The sequence below is a fragment of the Abramis brama genome (genome assembly GCF_963993115.1).
Source record: "Abramis brama genome assembly, chromosome: 23".
Classification (NCBI taxonomy): Eukaryota; Metazoa; Chordata; class Actinopteri; order Cypriniformes; family Leuciscidae; genus Abramis; species Abramis brama.
The window spans coordinates 12546248-12561508 of NC_139985.1; the positions used below are offsets into that span (position 1 = coordinate 12546248).

Sequence of the window (15261 nt, forward strand, 5' to 3'; positions counted from 1 at the left end):
GTTGATCCTGGAAAAACATGCCTGTCTAAAAAAATTCAATCCCAACCCTATCCCTGCCCCTAAACCTAACCTTATACCCATAACTTATTCCTAAAATCATAGGGAAATGATAGGAGAATAACACTGATGTAGAAGCACCGAACCCGGGTTGTAAGCCTAAACTTGACATAAACTGTAAACTTGTCCTTCAAATTTTTGGAATGTTGTTCCAGGATCAACAAGGATGTTGATCCAGGAACATGTTGCTCTTGGTGAAATCAGGTTCTGTGTTTACGCAGCATTTGAAACATAGGGCAAGTAGCTGGACCTGAGGGAATAGTAGACCCACTATTTATGCAGTATGACTCAAGTTCACTTCTCACTGTGGAATCAATGAATGAGCGATATCTTTTGTGGTTCCATTTTTAGTTTGTGATTTCACTTGTTTAATTAACTTCAAAGCATGAACATACTTCTGTGGCAGCTTCACATACTCTATAATCAAGCACACCAACTGCAAACATTACCAAAACTTTCCCAAAAATACCTGTCAGTATGTTATAAATAATTTATTACTATTTATAACAGAAAGGCAAACTTATAGCATGTTAAGTGTCATAAATAAACCAAGATTTGTAATTGTAATCATCTTATATGTGTCAGTGTAGAATTTCAAATGGAAAATGAATAATTAACTGACTTTTTCTTGCCCCAAATTGCAGATATTCTGTCTTGATTGTTGACAAAACGCATAAGTTTGTCCATTACATAATGAAAGTGATGATTAAACATCTGGCATGTCATGGAACACTGATTGAATAATGTGCTTTGTATTGATCCCGCATCATGTATTCTGTTTTGAATGCAAGACGATGTAATCAAATGTACCCAGAATCTCTTTTGATGGTTGCATGTTGTTTATTCATGAGGTTTATTTTTTTCCAGTTTAAAGTGCATTGTTACTCATGCTAGTCATATTAACAGATTTAGTTATTCAAAAAGAGGCAATAAAAACAAAACAAGCATTATAAAATACAGTCAAATGGAAAGATAAAGCACAAGAAATTATGCTCAGTCTACACTAATTTCCTTTATATGAAATAGCAGTCATGTTTAGTTTGGATTCATTCATGTGCTCAAGCAGTTTTGCAGTGTCCTGTTTCACTGTGCGTAGATGTTTTTTCACATTAGTGATCCCTTAGTGTTTAGGCCAGGCACAGCATTTACAGCTGTCATCAAACACGGTGCCTGGGCCACAGTTATCTGTGTAAGTATTGCCTCCAGCACAGTTATAATATTTGTTGGAATCTTCAGGGTGAGGATAGAGTCCATCTGGCTTCCCGTTACAGAATCCTGGTCCTGGAGCATGAGTGGTGGTGGTGGTTGTTGTGGTGGTTTTTGTGGTTGTTTTTCCAGGTTCAAGGGTGGTGGTTGGAGGCGGAGTAGGCATTTCTTAAAAAGATAAAATAAAGCTATGTTAGCATGAGCTATAGGGACATATCTTGCGTCACATATAGATCAAAGTTTGATTTTCTTATACATTTTAACCCTTCTGAAGGGATACTTCTAATACAACTTGGTAGGTGTCATTGCCCTCTTTGTCTGAGAATGCCAAGTTTGGTGGCGCCACCCCCTTCTGGCTAAAAGCTAAATGCTAATAATTTTCCAAAATTTTGGAAAATTCAAGGAATCAAAAAGATTCCTTGACTCACGTGATAACTAAAGAGTACAATTTTGTCAATTTTTACCAAGGTCAGTCGTAATACTTGTCTGCCATTTTGCATTTTACCACAGACTGCCTGAACAGCTTGGGGTGAACGTTTGTATTCAGAACGATTTGGCTATGGTAATAAAAGAATATCACCTCTTGACACGCAATGCTTATTAATGTCAGTTTCAACAGATTTTTCCTCCCCAATTTCATGTTTTGTAAGGACAAATTGTGAAAATTCCTACCAATATCCAGAAGATTGCGCAGATGGCCCATGAGAGGATGGTTCCCCTGATTACAGAACTGTCCAGCAAAGTCATCCAGATCAAGCGCCCACACGAAGGCTCCACCAAATTTCTTGTCTTTTAGATAACGGACCTATAAAATAAGAGGAAAAAAGTGAGTTGTTTGTCAGTTGCTGGCAAACGGTTACAACGAAATCCAACTCCAGTAAAAACTCAAAAGTACCTTAGTTTCGAAACTCTCCTTGGTGTCAAATCCAACCCACTCGCTGTTCTTTGTGGCATAGGGCACCTTCTGATCCTCAATCCACTGGATTGGTGTTCCCTCTATGAAGCCACAGATCTATAAAGACATTGACATATTAATTGACAGAATTAGATGTTGAGATTGTTCAAAAGACACTTGAATATGAATGAATATATCCATTTCCAAATCTCCCACCTCATAGTAAGACCAGAATCCAGCCTCGCGAGTGTAGGATCCAGCTGAAGCAGGTCCACTAGCTGGGGCTCCAACCTCAGTATCTGTAGATGTCAGACGGAATGTGCGGCCGTATGTTGCGAAACCCATTCTGAGTTTCTCCACAGGGGTACCGTTGTCCCTCCAATAGCGCATAGCGTAATCCTGAAAGAGGAGTAGAGTTATCATGTTAAAATGGAGGAAAAAAAATGCATTACGCCTATTTGTTTTCACATTTTTTGTGACACAGTAAATCAGTTCTTACGGTATTGAAGTAGACCAGGTCTCCCTCATCCTTTGAGCCTTGGTACAGGGGGCTGTTGTGTCCTGTGAATCTTTCCCAGGTTCCATGGAAGTCGTAAGTCATCACATTGACGAAGTCCAGGTATCTGGAAAAAAATTATCACACAAATCAGGAGGGGTCTAAAACATCTCATGCAATGCTGATTCGATGGCCCGTGACCCTACATAGGACAAGCGGTTTTGAAATTGGATGGATGATTGGGTGTCATCATACTTACTTGGTAACCTCAGCAATCTCAAATCCAGCATCAATTGTGCCTTTACCAGCTGGAACAGCAGCAGACAGCATCAGTCGAGGTCTGCCAGTAGCTTTGCCCTCGGCCTCATAGGCCTCAACAAGTTCCTGTAAAGAGAAAGATAAATAAAAATGAAAAGAGCTTAAGTTAGGAAAATGAAAAGCAAAATTTGCAAAAAAAAAGATACTGGATTACACACCTTGCACAGCAGTGTGAATCTTTGTTTGTCTTCAGGCGGACTTCCTCTTGATCCAGGGTATTCCCAGTCCAAGTCCAAACCATCAAACCCATAAGTCCTCAGGAATTTGATAGAAGACTGGATGAATTTCTGACGGTTTGCTGCATTGGACACCATGATGGAGAACCTAAGATGAATTTAAGGAATAATGTTTTTGCATTTTATTCGACCAATTTGACAAGATAAAGCAAAACTTCATCATTTTTACAGAATACTTACTGTGATGAACCAAAGTTCCATCCACCAACAGCCAAGAGAGTCTTAAGAGTAGGATTTCTGTGAGGATAATGGAGATATTTCAGAATTTAATAATATTTAGATCTTTTTATTTTTATTTTTTTTATGATGATTGTAAATGATTGTAAAATTTCAGCTTCTGAAAAGTGTTAAAAGTGATATTTCAACTAATACATACCTGTTCTTGAGTTCATTGAAGGCTTTGTAGAGAGTCTCATCGTTCCACTCATATGTGATAAGCTCGTTGGCATGGTTGATCATTGCGAAAGCATAGAAAAGGTGTGTACAAAGGAAAGGGTCGACATTTGCAGGTGTATACTTTCCAATTCCAGGTCTGTACTGGGACCAGTTGGTGAAGTAGCAGCCCATTTCCATGGAGAAGGCTGGTTATGGATACACAAAGAAGCTCATTTACGTTTACATTTACGTATATAAGTGATTAATAGTTCATTAAAATCGATTTAGAAGATCAATTTGATTACATAATGCAATAGATACTCAATGACTCACCAACATGGCAGAACACCAAGCCCAAACCTAGAATATGCAATGATATTGTGTAAATGACAAATATAAAATAACGAATAAAACTCATACAATGAATTTTGACATATTACCTGCTACAAGTGTAAGCTTCCCCATTTTTATGTCCGATTTTTCTGTAGGTAACAAAGAATAGTTTTAATAATTACATTTAAACTAATAGCAGAAATAAAGACATTAAGCTGTATGACATTCTGACATACCTGGAGTACCTCAAGCTAGAAAAATCTGAGGAAAAACTTCAGGACCCCTGGGTTTTTATAGCAATTGGCTGTTGTCTATAGGCCATATAGGATGATTTATCAGGATGGTCTAAGATATGGTATCGCTTGTAAACTATGGACTGAAATAAAATATGTAACTGAAATACCTTTGGCCTTTTCAGCACAATTTGTGTGAAGCTAAAATCATAGATAAGATGAAAAAATGGGACTGATGCAATAAAATTAATGCAACGAGTAGGTATGTCTGTTAAACTACTGTGGATTTAGCAGAAGATATTAACTTCTACATATTAAAGAAAATTCTGCTGAGTCATTATGCAAAATGTACAAGAGGAAATGTCAATGTATAATAAATTAAAAGGGAAATAACAATACATTTACATTTATAGAGACAATATATTTAGTAGATAATACATCAATTATTTCTATTATTATCCTAACAGATCACACTGTAAAAAAAAATTACATCCCCAAGTCAAAAATTTCAAGTGACCGATAACATCTAAATTTTTCAATTAGTCTGACGTATTATTTCTCATTGAGCCAATGTTAACAGACTATTGCAACAAGAATTTCACTTGGGCCAATTGAAAAATTTAGATGTTATCGGTCACTTGAAATTTTTGATTTGGGAGGGTTAGAAATTTTTTACAGTGCAAAACTGCTACTTTAGCAGTGATTTCAAATAGGTATAAATATTTGGTATCTAAATTAAAGGTTTCCGTGCGGTTTGCAAATCAAACTTTTATGGGGTCAGTATTAACAGAGGCTTATATAAGAAATTTATCTTTAAAATGATAATTTCTTATGTAAGACTGTGGTGCTATCAGAACCCCATAATAAACGGTTGTGGTGCTTTCAAGCTTATCGCTCCAAATTTGGTATAATAATTGGTATTCCCCTTTTGTTTTGGAAACCAAAACCAAACAACAGACATGAATTGTGCTTATCATTAAACTTTGGCAGTGTCAGATTTGTCCTAATTTTTGTGCATTAACGGTGTAGAATAATATAAAATTAAAAATATAAATATACCATATCAATACATAGTAAAAGGTTTATAATACGAGCTGCTGTGGAGATGTTGAAAGAGAAAATCAGTGTTGACTGCTTATATGATATATCTTATCACTGGTACATTGCCATGTGATGTACAGTAATCAGTGTGAAAAGATGAAAGAACATTTAGAAAAAACATTATGGAAGATCAAAAATATGGGACAAGAACAAATTATGACTGATTTCAAACTTTGAAATCTTATTCAGTTCAAAATGTAGGGTTAATAAGAATTTTTAAAAGAAATTAAGACTTTTATATTGCAAGGATGCATTAAATTGATCAAAAGTTAAAAACATTTTTAAACAATTTAAATCATTAGATAATCCAAAAAAAAATAATAATAATAATTATCAGTTTCCACAAAAACATTAAGGAGCATTTTCAATATTTCAATATTGTTGAAGGATCATGTGATAGAAGACTGGAGTAATGGCTGCTGAAACCTTTGCCATCACAAAAATAAATTACATTTTCAATTATATTACAATAGAAATTATTTCACAATATTACCGTTTGTGTATTTTTTAATAAATAAATTCTCTTTTGGTGAGCATAAGTGACTTTAAAAGACATATACTGACCTCAAACTTTTGAACAGCATAGTGTAAGTTTAAAATAAATATATGATTATGGTAACACTTTACAAAAGGTTTCATTTGTTAACACAAGTTAACTACATGAGTTAATATGAACATGAATTAACATGAATTAACATGAACTAAGAATGATCAATACTTCTACAGAATTTTTTTATGTTAATCTCAACATTTACTACTACATTTTTTAAGATTAAAAGTATCTGTTAACATTATTAATGCACTGTGAACTAACATGAACAGGAAAAATGTTTAATAACTAACATTAACAAAGGTTAATTAATGCAGTGCAAATATATGGCTCATTATTAGTTTACGTTAGTTAATGCATCACCCTTATTGTAAAGTATTACCATGATGATTAATCACACAATTATTTCACTAACATTGCAAATTAGCCTAAATGCATTGATAGCTTTAAATGCATGAATGAAATGAATAATCTTTATTAAACAATATATTTTGCCACTGAAATAATGATCAAAGACAACTTAACTGCATGAGCATTTCAGATAGTGTTATAAAGATATCTAATCTTGGGCCAAATCAAGTGTCATATATCTGCAGGTTTATTAGCTCAGCTGTCCTTATGCTTGTGTAACATTATCAGAACAGTCTTCATGACCTGGCAGGCATTTGTAATTGTATAACTATACTCTTCAAGTTACGTTGGTGAGCAGAATTATGTCAGAGGGCACTGTACATTACTGTACATTCAGGGGTGCAAACACATGTATGGTCAAAAAAGAGAGAGGTAATCGAAGCCCTCGTCCCACGGCAAATATCCAGATACTACATTGCCACCATTCCCAACCCACCCCTATAGGCACATAGAGTCAAATGAAATTTAGAAAAACTATCTTGCACTTCTTCTTCTTGCTTTACTGCTACTTCCTGAAAACAATTTCACCTGATGATTTGAATAGCTATTTTTGTAAAGAATTAATAATTCTAGGATGATTGGGGTAATTGTGTAGGGTAGGCCTAGTGCATCTGCATAGAAACTAATAAACAAAATACAAATATAAATACAATAAAACACAAATACACGAGAAATAAAGCAGTGCTTTATGTTTTTCAGGTAAATTAACTGTATTAAGTATTAATACAGTTTATCTTTTGACAAAACGTGATTTTTCTCTTTCTCTTTTGTTGTTTGATTAACTTTGGTCACACAAACAGCTGCAGGTATATTGGGTGCTGTCCCTTTAAGACGAATGCACGTATCTAATACCGGTAATGACACGCATCCGTTTTATTTTGACTGCGTTTACGGGGAAACTCGTTGAGACGGACACTGGCTTATTTTTTCGTGCACATGTCTGTTCAAACACAAATAGATAAGAAAGAAAAGGTGCACGTGCACGTGCTGTCTGCGACTGCGTGGCTCTGTGCGCCGACAGACCATCTACATTTGGATGTTAAACATAATATATATGTGGTTCGCAAATCTCTTTGCTAGTTTGTTTTGGTTCCGTGCGCCGGTTCCGCTTTTTGATTTCCGACAATGGCGAGCGAAAGAGAGAGAGTGTTGTTGCAGCTGGAGCTAATCGACGTTGAACAACAAATGCGCTTTTGCACCACCTACTGGTGAGGTTGACTAACAGCAGATGGAGAGTATGCTCGGCAATCTATTGCTTTTCCTGCAGTTCCTCGACGTCAATGTTGAATTTACTGTCGAATTTGAACCACTGAATTTGTGGAAGCGAATTTGCAAAGCGAAATAAAATGGACCGAAAATTGCCTGTTGAATATTATAGGTTGTATTTTAAAACAGTTTGAATATTTTGGAAGTGAAATATAAAAGGTGAATATGGATTATTGAATTTTTAATAATGAAAATGTGTTTGAAATGTTTTTAATTGAAATATTCACAGCTTAAATATACAACCATGTTGAATTTCAGCCCATAAAAATGCACGCCCTAAAAATACAATGCATTAAAATGCAAGCATGGTTAATGCAATGCCTATTTTTTTTCAAGTAGTGCAATTCAACAGGCTTTTTATTTCAAAAACATTTGACATTATTTTACTTCCATACAAGTCACCCAAACTGACGTGAAAAAAGCGGGAGGCGCCGAAAAGCGTGCTGTTTGCACCCCTGTACATTATATTCCTGTATACATTATGTATACTGTATGCAATGCAATACACAAATTGATAATGACCTATTCTCATCGATTATGATTATTAGTGGAGAAACTTAAATGGTCAAAAACTGGTTGAAGATGTGCTTGATGGATGGTGCACATAATATGAATTATGACACTTCTGTCCTTCCTGTCCTGTCTATAAAACTCCATATTTGTGAAACTTCACACTTTCATAAAGCTATTCATTCATAAGGTCTGTCACTATTTGACTTTCAGATGATCAGTTTAAGGAAGACTTAACAAGTCAGATTGCTATAAATATTTTATTGAAAGAAAGATGAAAGATGACGTTATTTTGCTGCACAAAAACAAGAGGAAACTGGACTGTATTGAACAGGACATTATGACTTGTTAAATTTGAGGAAAAATATGACTCCGTATGGCTATGCATTTTTTCCCCCCAAATCATGAGCATTGGATAGTTGGAAGAAGATGTACATCACAACAATAGGAACCTCCTGGACAGCTTTATTGAACAGGAAGAGCAGATCTGAACTTGAGCTCAAGGCCAATCACAACATTTACAGTTGTCAACAAAGACCAGACCGGGCTGGCATTTCTGCAGGTATGTGTTTCCACGGAAACAGTGGAAGTATGTGGTCTCGTCAGCAGGGTTGGGGTACAGGCCATCTGGTTTACCAACACAGAAAGAGGCGCTGGGGTCAGCGGTCGTGGTGGGACGTGGTGTAGTGGTGGGCTTGGGTGGGAAACCTTAGAAAAGACATTCAACATCACATTAAAACATATAACAGAAGACAGAATAAATGTAATGGTCTTTATAGTCTAAAGTTTTTACCTAGTGAGTTGCGCAAATGGTTGACAAGAGGGTAAGCTCCGTTGTAGCAGAAACGGCCAGAAAAATCGTCCAAATCCAAGGTCCACACTGAAGCTCCGGCCAAGTTTAAGGAGTTAAGGTACTGTACCTGTTAAAGCAAATATTAAGGAAAGTTTATCAGAAGTTTGGCAAACATTTCTCTGCCTTAAATTCTGGAAAACAGTAGTTGATTTACCTTAGCAGTAAAGCTTTCATGGTTGTCAAATCCGACCCAGGCCTTTCCTTGAACTGCATAGGGCACCATCTGCTCATCAATCCATTCAATAGTGACACTTGATTCCATGGGGCAAATCTGTGAACCAAACAACACTCATTCATTTTTCTCTTTCAAAGTTTACATAGATTAGGCCTATCACTGTGTGTTTTGAGTGGTAAATGACCAACTACCGAGAGCATAAAATATTTACAATTCAAGACACATTTAGAAACTAAACAGCAGTTACTTTTTCTATTTCTGCAACATCAGTGAAATTAGTTTAAAAAACAACAGCACAGTCGCTGAGTAACAAAGTTTTTGAACGAATTGGTTGAGAGAATGATTCAATGACTTACTCATAAATACAATCACTTGTTTTGTTCCAAAGTTAATGAGTGTTTTTAAACAAACTGAATGAATGATTCAATGACTCTTCTATAAAAACTATTTAGAATGGTCACTTGTCGCCACCTACTGGCATATCAATGCAACCTGCAGCAAGAGTCGCTAATTTAACCATTTGACTTTGATAGAATATATTATTTGTATGCAAAATAATATACAACATATTTAGTTCACAAATTGGTCATGATTTAAGTGCCACTTGATGTTTTCTGAAGTAAACCCAGTCGAGAACACTTGTTTTAAATCAAAGTTAAAAGTAGCGTGTTGAAACCTCATAATAGGACCAGAAGCCTTCTTCACGTGTGTAGGGTCCGGCATCAGCGGGGCCTTTGGCTGGGGCTCCGAGACCTGTTTGTGAGGTGGAAAGCAAGAATGTGCGTCCATATGTGGGGAAGCCAAGAAGCAGCCTGTCAGCGTGGGCTCCACTGCTGAGCCATGAAGCCACAGAGGAGTTCTAAGTAAGAGAGAAAGGGCTGTGCTAAGAGATCTCAGATTACATATGACGGATTGATGGATTTTGAATTTATGGGTTTTGAGCTTACGATATTGTGGTCAATGACGTTTGCACTGTCAATGGAGCTGCGGAAAAGGGGACTGTTGTGCCCTGTCAAGGAATCCCAGTGGCCATGGTAGTCATAAGACATGATGGTCAAAAAGTCCATCAAACTATAATGATAGAAAGAAGGAGAAAGTAAAAAAAAAACTTTCATGGATACACATTATTGTAGCTTGATGAAACTACCAAACATACCCTGAAATTTCAGCAACCTCATAAGCTTTATTAATAGTGGACTTGATGCCGGACACTTTGCATGAGAGCAACAGAGGAGTTTTCTTCGTGTCTATGGCCTCCTTTTCAATAGCGTCTCTCAGTTCCTGAGAATTTTCACACAACAGGAACATGGTCAGACTTAAAGTCATTTGCTTTATCAATGGAAATGAAAGTGCATCATATTGACATTCTAGTCTTCTGACCTTGAGGAGTGCAGTAAACCTCTGCTTGTCGTCTGGTGGGCTGCCATTGTGACCAGGGTACTGCCAGTCAATGTCAATACCGTCAAATTCATGGCGACGCAGGAACAACAATGCAGAACGGATGAAAGCCTCGCGGGTATCTGGTGTGGACACCACTCTAATGTATCTTAAGTGCAAAAAGAGACATGTTTAAGTATTTCTTGTTTAATGTTTTGGGTTGGCAGCTGGGGATTTATATACATTTTTATATTTTTACTTTATATTATAGTGTCATGTTATGTCACAGAAATATTGTGTCCCACTTACGGACTGACGCCATTGACCAATCCTCCAACAGACAGCAAGGTCTTCAATGCAGGATTTCTATTAGAAACAAATTCAAACAATATGAAATCGATCAGTTCAACTGTTCAATAGCAGTCTCAAAAATAGATCATGAATTCATTTGTGCAAATATGTTTTTTAATGCATTGTGTATATTGCTTACACTTTTTTCAGGTCATTCAGTGACTTGTACAGCACCTCATCATTCCATTCGACGGTCGTGATTTCATTTCTGTTGCTGATGCTTGCCAGAGCATAGACCACATGAGTGCAGAGGAACGGATCAATGTTGTCTGGCAAGAACTTCCCATTGCCAGGTCTGTACTGGGACCAGTTGGTCATGTAGCACACCAGCTTTGTAGAGGCCACTATCAGAAATGATGATATTATTAACAGCTCACAGCTTATTTTGTCATATTTTGTCTATACTCATCATCCAGGAATATTATTATAGATCCATATTATGGTTATAATTTTACTGGTTATATATTTTACAAAAATAAATTATTGAAGGTTCTTACCAATCTGCACTGTAAGCAAGATGCCCAGTCCTATGCAAAAGACAACACGATTACACATAAAAAATAAACTAACATACTTACAGTAAATACATATCTTTACTATGGAACATACCTGCTAAAAGAGTTAATTTGGCCATTTTGGTCTTGATCCAAACCAGTATTCTTCAGAAACAGAGCTGTAAAAATAATAAATGAAATTGCATTAGCAATTTCACCAGCATGCCAAGTTTTGCCATAGTCATGAAAAGTAGTGTGTGTGTATAAATATTATTTATAAAGAAAAGAATGAGACAAGCTGGTCTCTTTACCTGTGTCAGCTGCACTGAGAATGAGCAGTTTGGTGAAAATCTGTTCATGATCATGTATACTTATACATTATTAATAGTTCCAAAGTACAGGTGATAAGTGCTAACTTCACCACAATTGGGCAATAAAATTAATAATGAGTAATATAGCACGTTACGGTAAGGTGGTTTTATCTTTGAGGTTGTTATTGGCTAATAGACAGAATTAGTATCATAAAATGTAATCCCTCAATTACAGTCACATTACATAAACATGTGAATGTAAAGATGTGATCAATTTTGTTGAATAGGCAGAACATTATTATTAGAAAAAAAGCATGCTCATGTGTGCATGTTGGCTTACACAGAAATCTGTGCATGGTGATATAAGTTTTTATTCATATTTCATGGCATTGTGCTTTATGTATGATTAATATGACCCTGTTTCATAAACATGGTATAGTCTACCGTGTATGCATGTGTGCACTATCGCCAATCGCTAAAAACCGAACAAAGTTTCTTTAACAAATACAGTCAAAATGTTTTTTTATTGAAGAATATTTACAAGTGCTGCATTATTCACATTCAGTCCACAGTGGACAGGCTCAACCTTTACAACAACTGCGGTACATGGTAGTTCGAAGAGACAACATGGCATCACAACCTGAGTGACATTCAGAGTGAAACTACTAGCGTGTCATTCGACTCATGTAAGCGCACATACAGCCATTTCGGAAATTGTTCGTTGAGTTGTGAGTGACAAAGCCCTGATTCAACACAAGAGGGCAAACTACACAATGTGAAACAGCAATTATTTCAGAAATTAAGGAAATTATGAGAGAAAAGAAAGTCGTGGAATTGTGCATAGTGCACTCATAATGCAATTAAAAACCACTTGAAAGAGAAGTACAAAACTGATGCAAGGACAAGAGAACACTTTTGGATTCATAGTCCTAATATGACTTTTGAGTGATTCTACATTCAGAAAGTGTAACATTTACCCGACTGCTACTACGGTTTGGGACTAGAACCACTAAAGAGCTACTGATGAGGCTGCTATGTGTCACAGCTTTTGGCTAAAAGTGTTTTAAATTCCAGTGAGTGATCCATGAATTAATATACAGTTAAAATCCCATAAAGAAGGTGCTAGAGAAGCTGTAAAAAACGAATTAAGGAGCTCAAACTTTCAAGCAATCCTCAGACGCAGAAAATGGCAATATTTACAATAACGACTTGATGTGTGTTAAATAGAAAATTAAATAAATACATTAAATAGAAAATATATAATTACAAGAAATATCACCCTGTTGAACAGGCACTAATAAAAAGCAATGCAGGGGAGAGAAAATAAAGAAATGTATACAAAATTAAAACATAAAACATAAGATGCAACAACTTTAAAGAACTGTAGAATTACACGGAATGATTTTTAATACTGTTAGATTTGACCTGCGACACTGAAAGTGCATTTCAGTTTGTACTTTATTAGTTCATGCCACAGTATTGAAAGAATTTTTAGATTAGTCTTAAAAAAAATTATATTAACATGAAAAAAATCTATGATATGGCTTCATGTGTATCTCGCAGGCAGAGCTGGATTACGGACCAGGCAAGTGTCCTGGGACATCAGACTGTCAGGGGCCTCCAAACACTTTAAAAAGACCCGAGACCCACTATGACCCGAGACACTAGTACCCACAGAATCTAATGTTAGCCACGTGTTTTCTAATTCTTTAAGACAAATGGAACCTTGTCACTTAAAGTATGATCAGAATTCCACCATTAGTGGCAGCCTCCAAGAAGAAAACTACCGTATAATAAATTATGATATTATAGGATAATAATTAACTTGTTTGTCCATGAATGTTATCTTCAGTATTGATCAATGTCCAGCGTATCGCTCTTGTACCGTGTCAAGAAAGAAAGTAACAGCCCATGGACGTCATGTTTATGTAAGCCTTGAGAAAAAAGACAAAGCATAAAGGCAATAATAATAATGAGTGAGATAACAGAGCGATAACATTGGCAAAACAAGCCCACTTTAACAACCACACAAAAATCAGCTTCTGTTGTACCGCTGCATTCATGAAACCTTTCATCTAGAACACTGAGGGAAAGGCAGAAAGCTACAATCGTTCAACACAGATACAAAAGACTTAATAAAAATCGTGATCCGCTCTTGCTTCCGATTACATAGTCACAAAAAAATTAAAAGAACAAATAAAAAAGGTAAACACTCATTTGGATCATTTTGCAGTCCACATGCTGCCATGAAGTAGCAACAAAGTATTAAAAAAGGTTTTGTTCTATCCAGTATGGAATGTCACCAATACATCTATGTGTATTTACATCTACAAGGAAATCAACAAGTCAGAGCTGTTGTTGAATTTTAGAAACTACGACCAAATGCTGACATGACCACCAGTCAAGTTTGAGTTTCCATAAGGCAAGCGTCTAAAATGATAACACAATCAAAAAGTCTCCCACAACAACTCTCTTTGTATTCCACAATGACCTGTCATCCTTGTAAAAAAGCCTTTTTATACAAAAGAATCTTCCACCTCTCACATTTCCAAAACTTTGCACCACACGCAACCATTCTGACGTGAGGAAAACCTGCTCCATTCTCTGTGATATTAATAAGAAATGCCTTATCTTTGGCTAACATCACAGTCCTGACGAGCAAATGAGAACGAGTGCAGTGACCACAAGAACAGATGTGCAGAGCGGTCCTGAAGTGCCAGCGCTGTCCTGGACCATCATTCCAGTGCCTGTGGATCAAACACACTGACTTTCAGAAACATATTTAGTATTTAAACACTAGTTCTTGAGTTCCTTTACTAAAACCAGTACTCCTAACTACTCTTCATACCACATACCCGAGTCTCGAGACACTATGGTCTCATAGGCTGCTCCATCTCCTCCATCTCCCCAAGAGCGGATCTCCAAAACCACATAATCATTGTCCTTGGGTAACGGCAGATTGATGGAGGTCTTGCTTTTCTCCAGTATCTTCAAGACAGACTGCCCTTCATGCTTGTAAAGGACCTACACAAATAATATAGTATCAATCTGTACTCAAAAACCACTGTTTTTTGAGAATGAAATTCTTAAGTCAAGTCAAATTTATTTGTATAGCCCTTTACACTATAAACATTGTTTTAAAGCAGCTTAACAGAAAATCATGATGTTATTGTTTATAATATCTTAATATCTTCATGCCTTGAGCTTGGCAAAAATATAGTTTACATTTTGGGACGATACAAGCAATCAAGCAGTTTAGATTTGCTAAATAGTATATATCGCCTTACTCAAGTATAGTGTATGTATGCAGATAAAGTTGAATAGACTTATATGTCCAACGTTATATAAAGATCTTTATATATTTCACAATTGTAAAAAGCTATGAAACATACTGTAAGCATTTCCCATTTTTGTTTTACATATTGAATTGGCTCTCATTACTGTCTTTTATAGTTTAACACGAGACAATGAGTTTCAGATATCAAGTCATAACAAGAAATTCATCTGCAAATAAAGAGAAAAGTTATATTTACAGGTGATTTTCTGTTAGAAGTTACATTAATGAAGTATATCCTAATGTAGAGTTTCCCAAACAGTGAATATGCAAATGTCTTGTATGTTTTGGTTAATTTTAAGTTGAATTTTCCAAAATGTATGTACTTGGCAGATGCTTGTATCCAAAGTGACTTTTAAGGTATATATTTGATCAGTTT

The 15261-nt window shown here is 36.0% G+C and overlaps 2 protein-coding genes across 2 annotated transcripts in view; both read right to left on the reverse strand.

The window, feature by feature from the left end:
• Nucleotides 1–1177: 1177 nt before the first annotated feature.
• LOC311074592 (acidic mammalian chitinase-like) lies at nucleotides 1178–11833 on the reverse strand (the record flags this gene model as incomplete). Its single annotated transcript, XM_084101297.1, has 21 exons — nucleotides 11353–11833; nucleotides 11241–11270; nucleotides 10883–11087; nucleotides 10702–10758; nucleotides 10396–10561; nucleotides 10172–10296; nucleotides 9963–10086; nucleotides 9692–9874; nucleotides 8995–9111; nucleotides 8781–8907; nucleotides 8501–8695; nucleotides 3917–3943; nucleotides 3585–3789; nucleotides 3389–3445; nucleotides 3131–3296; nucleotides 2914–3038; nucleotides 2658–2781; nucleotides 2375–2557; nucleotides 2159–2275; nucleotides 1936–2068; nucleotides 1178–1431 (listed from the first exon to the last, which is right to left on the reverse strand). The coding sequence occupies exons 1-21, from the start codon at nucleotides 11375–11377 to the stop codon at nucleotides 1178–1180; spliced, it is 2745 nt and encodes a 914-aa protein (XP_083957423.1). The 5' UTR covers nucleotides 11378–11833.
• Nucleotides 11834–12053: 220 nt separating this feature from the next.
• Nucleotides 12054–15261, reverse strand: part of cntn2 (contactin 2) — a 29798-nt gene continuing 26590 nt past the window's right edge. The window contains exons 22-23 of the mRNA XM_084100382.1: nucleotides 14404–14572; nucleotides 12054–14295 (exon numbers count right to left, since the gene is read on the reverse strand). Of these exons, the coding sequence (XP_083956508.1) occupies nucleotides 14192–14295; nucleotides 14404–14572 (273 nt within the window). The 3' untranslated portion in view covers nucleotides 12054–14191. The remainder of the gene's footprint in view (nucleotides 14296–14403; nucleotides 14573–15261) is intronic.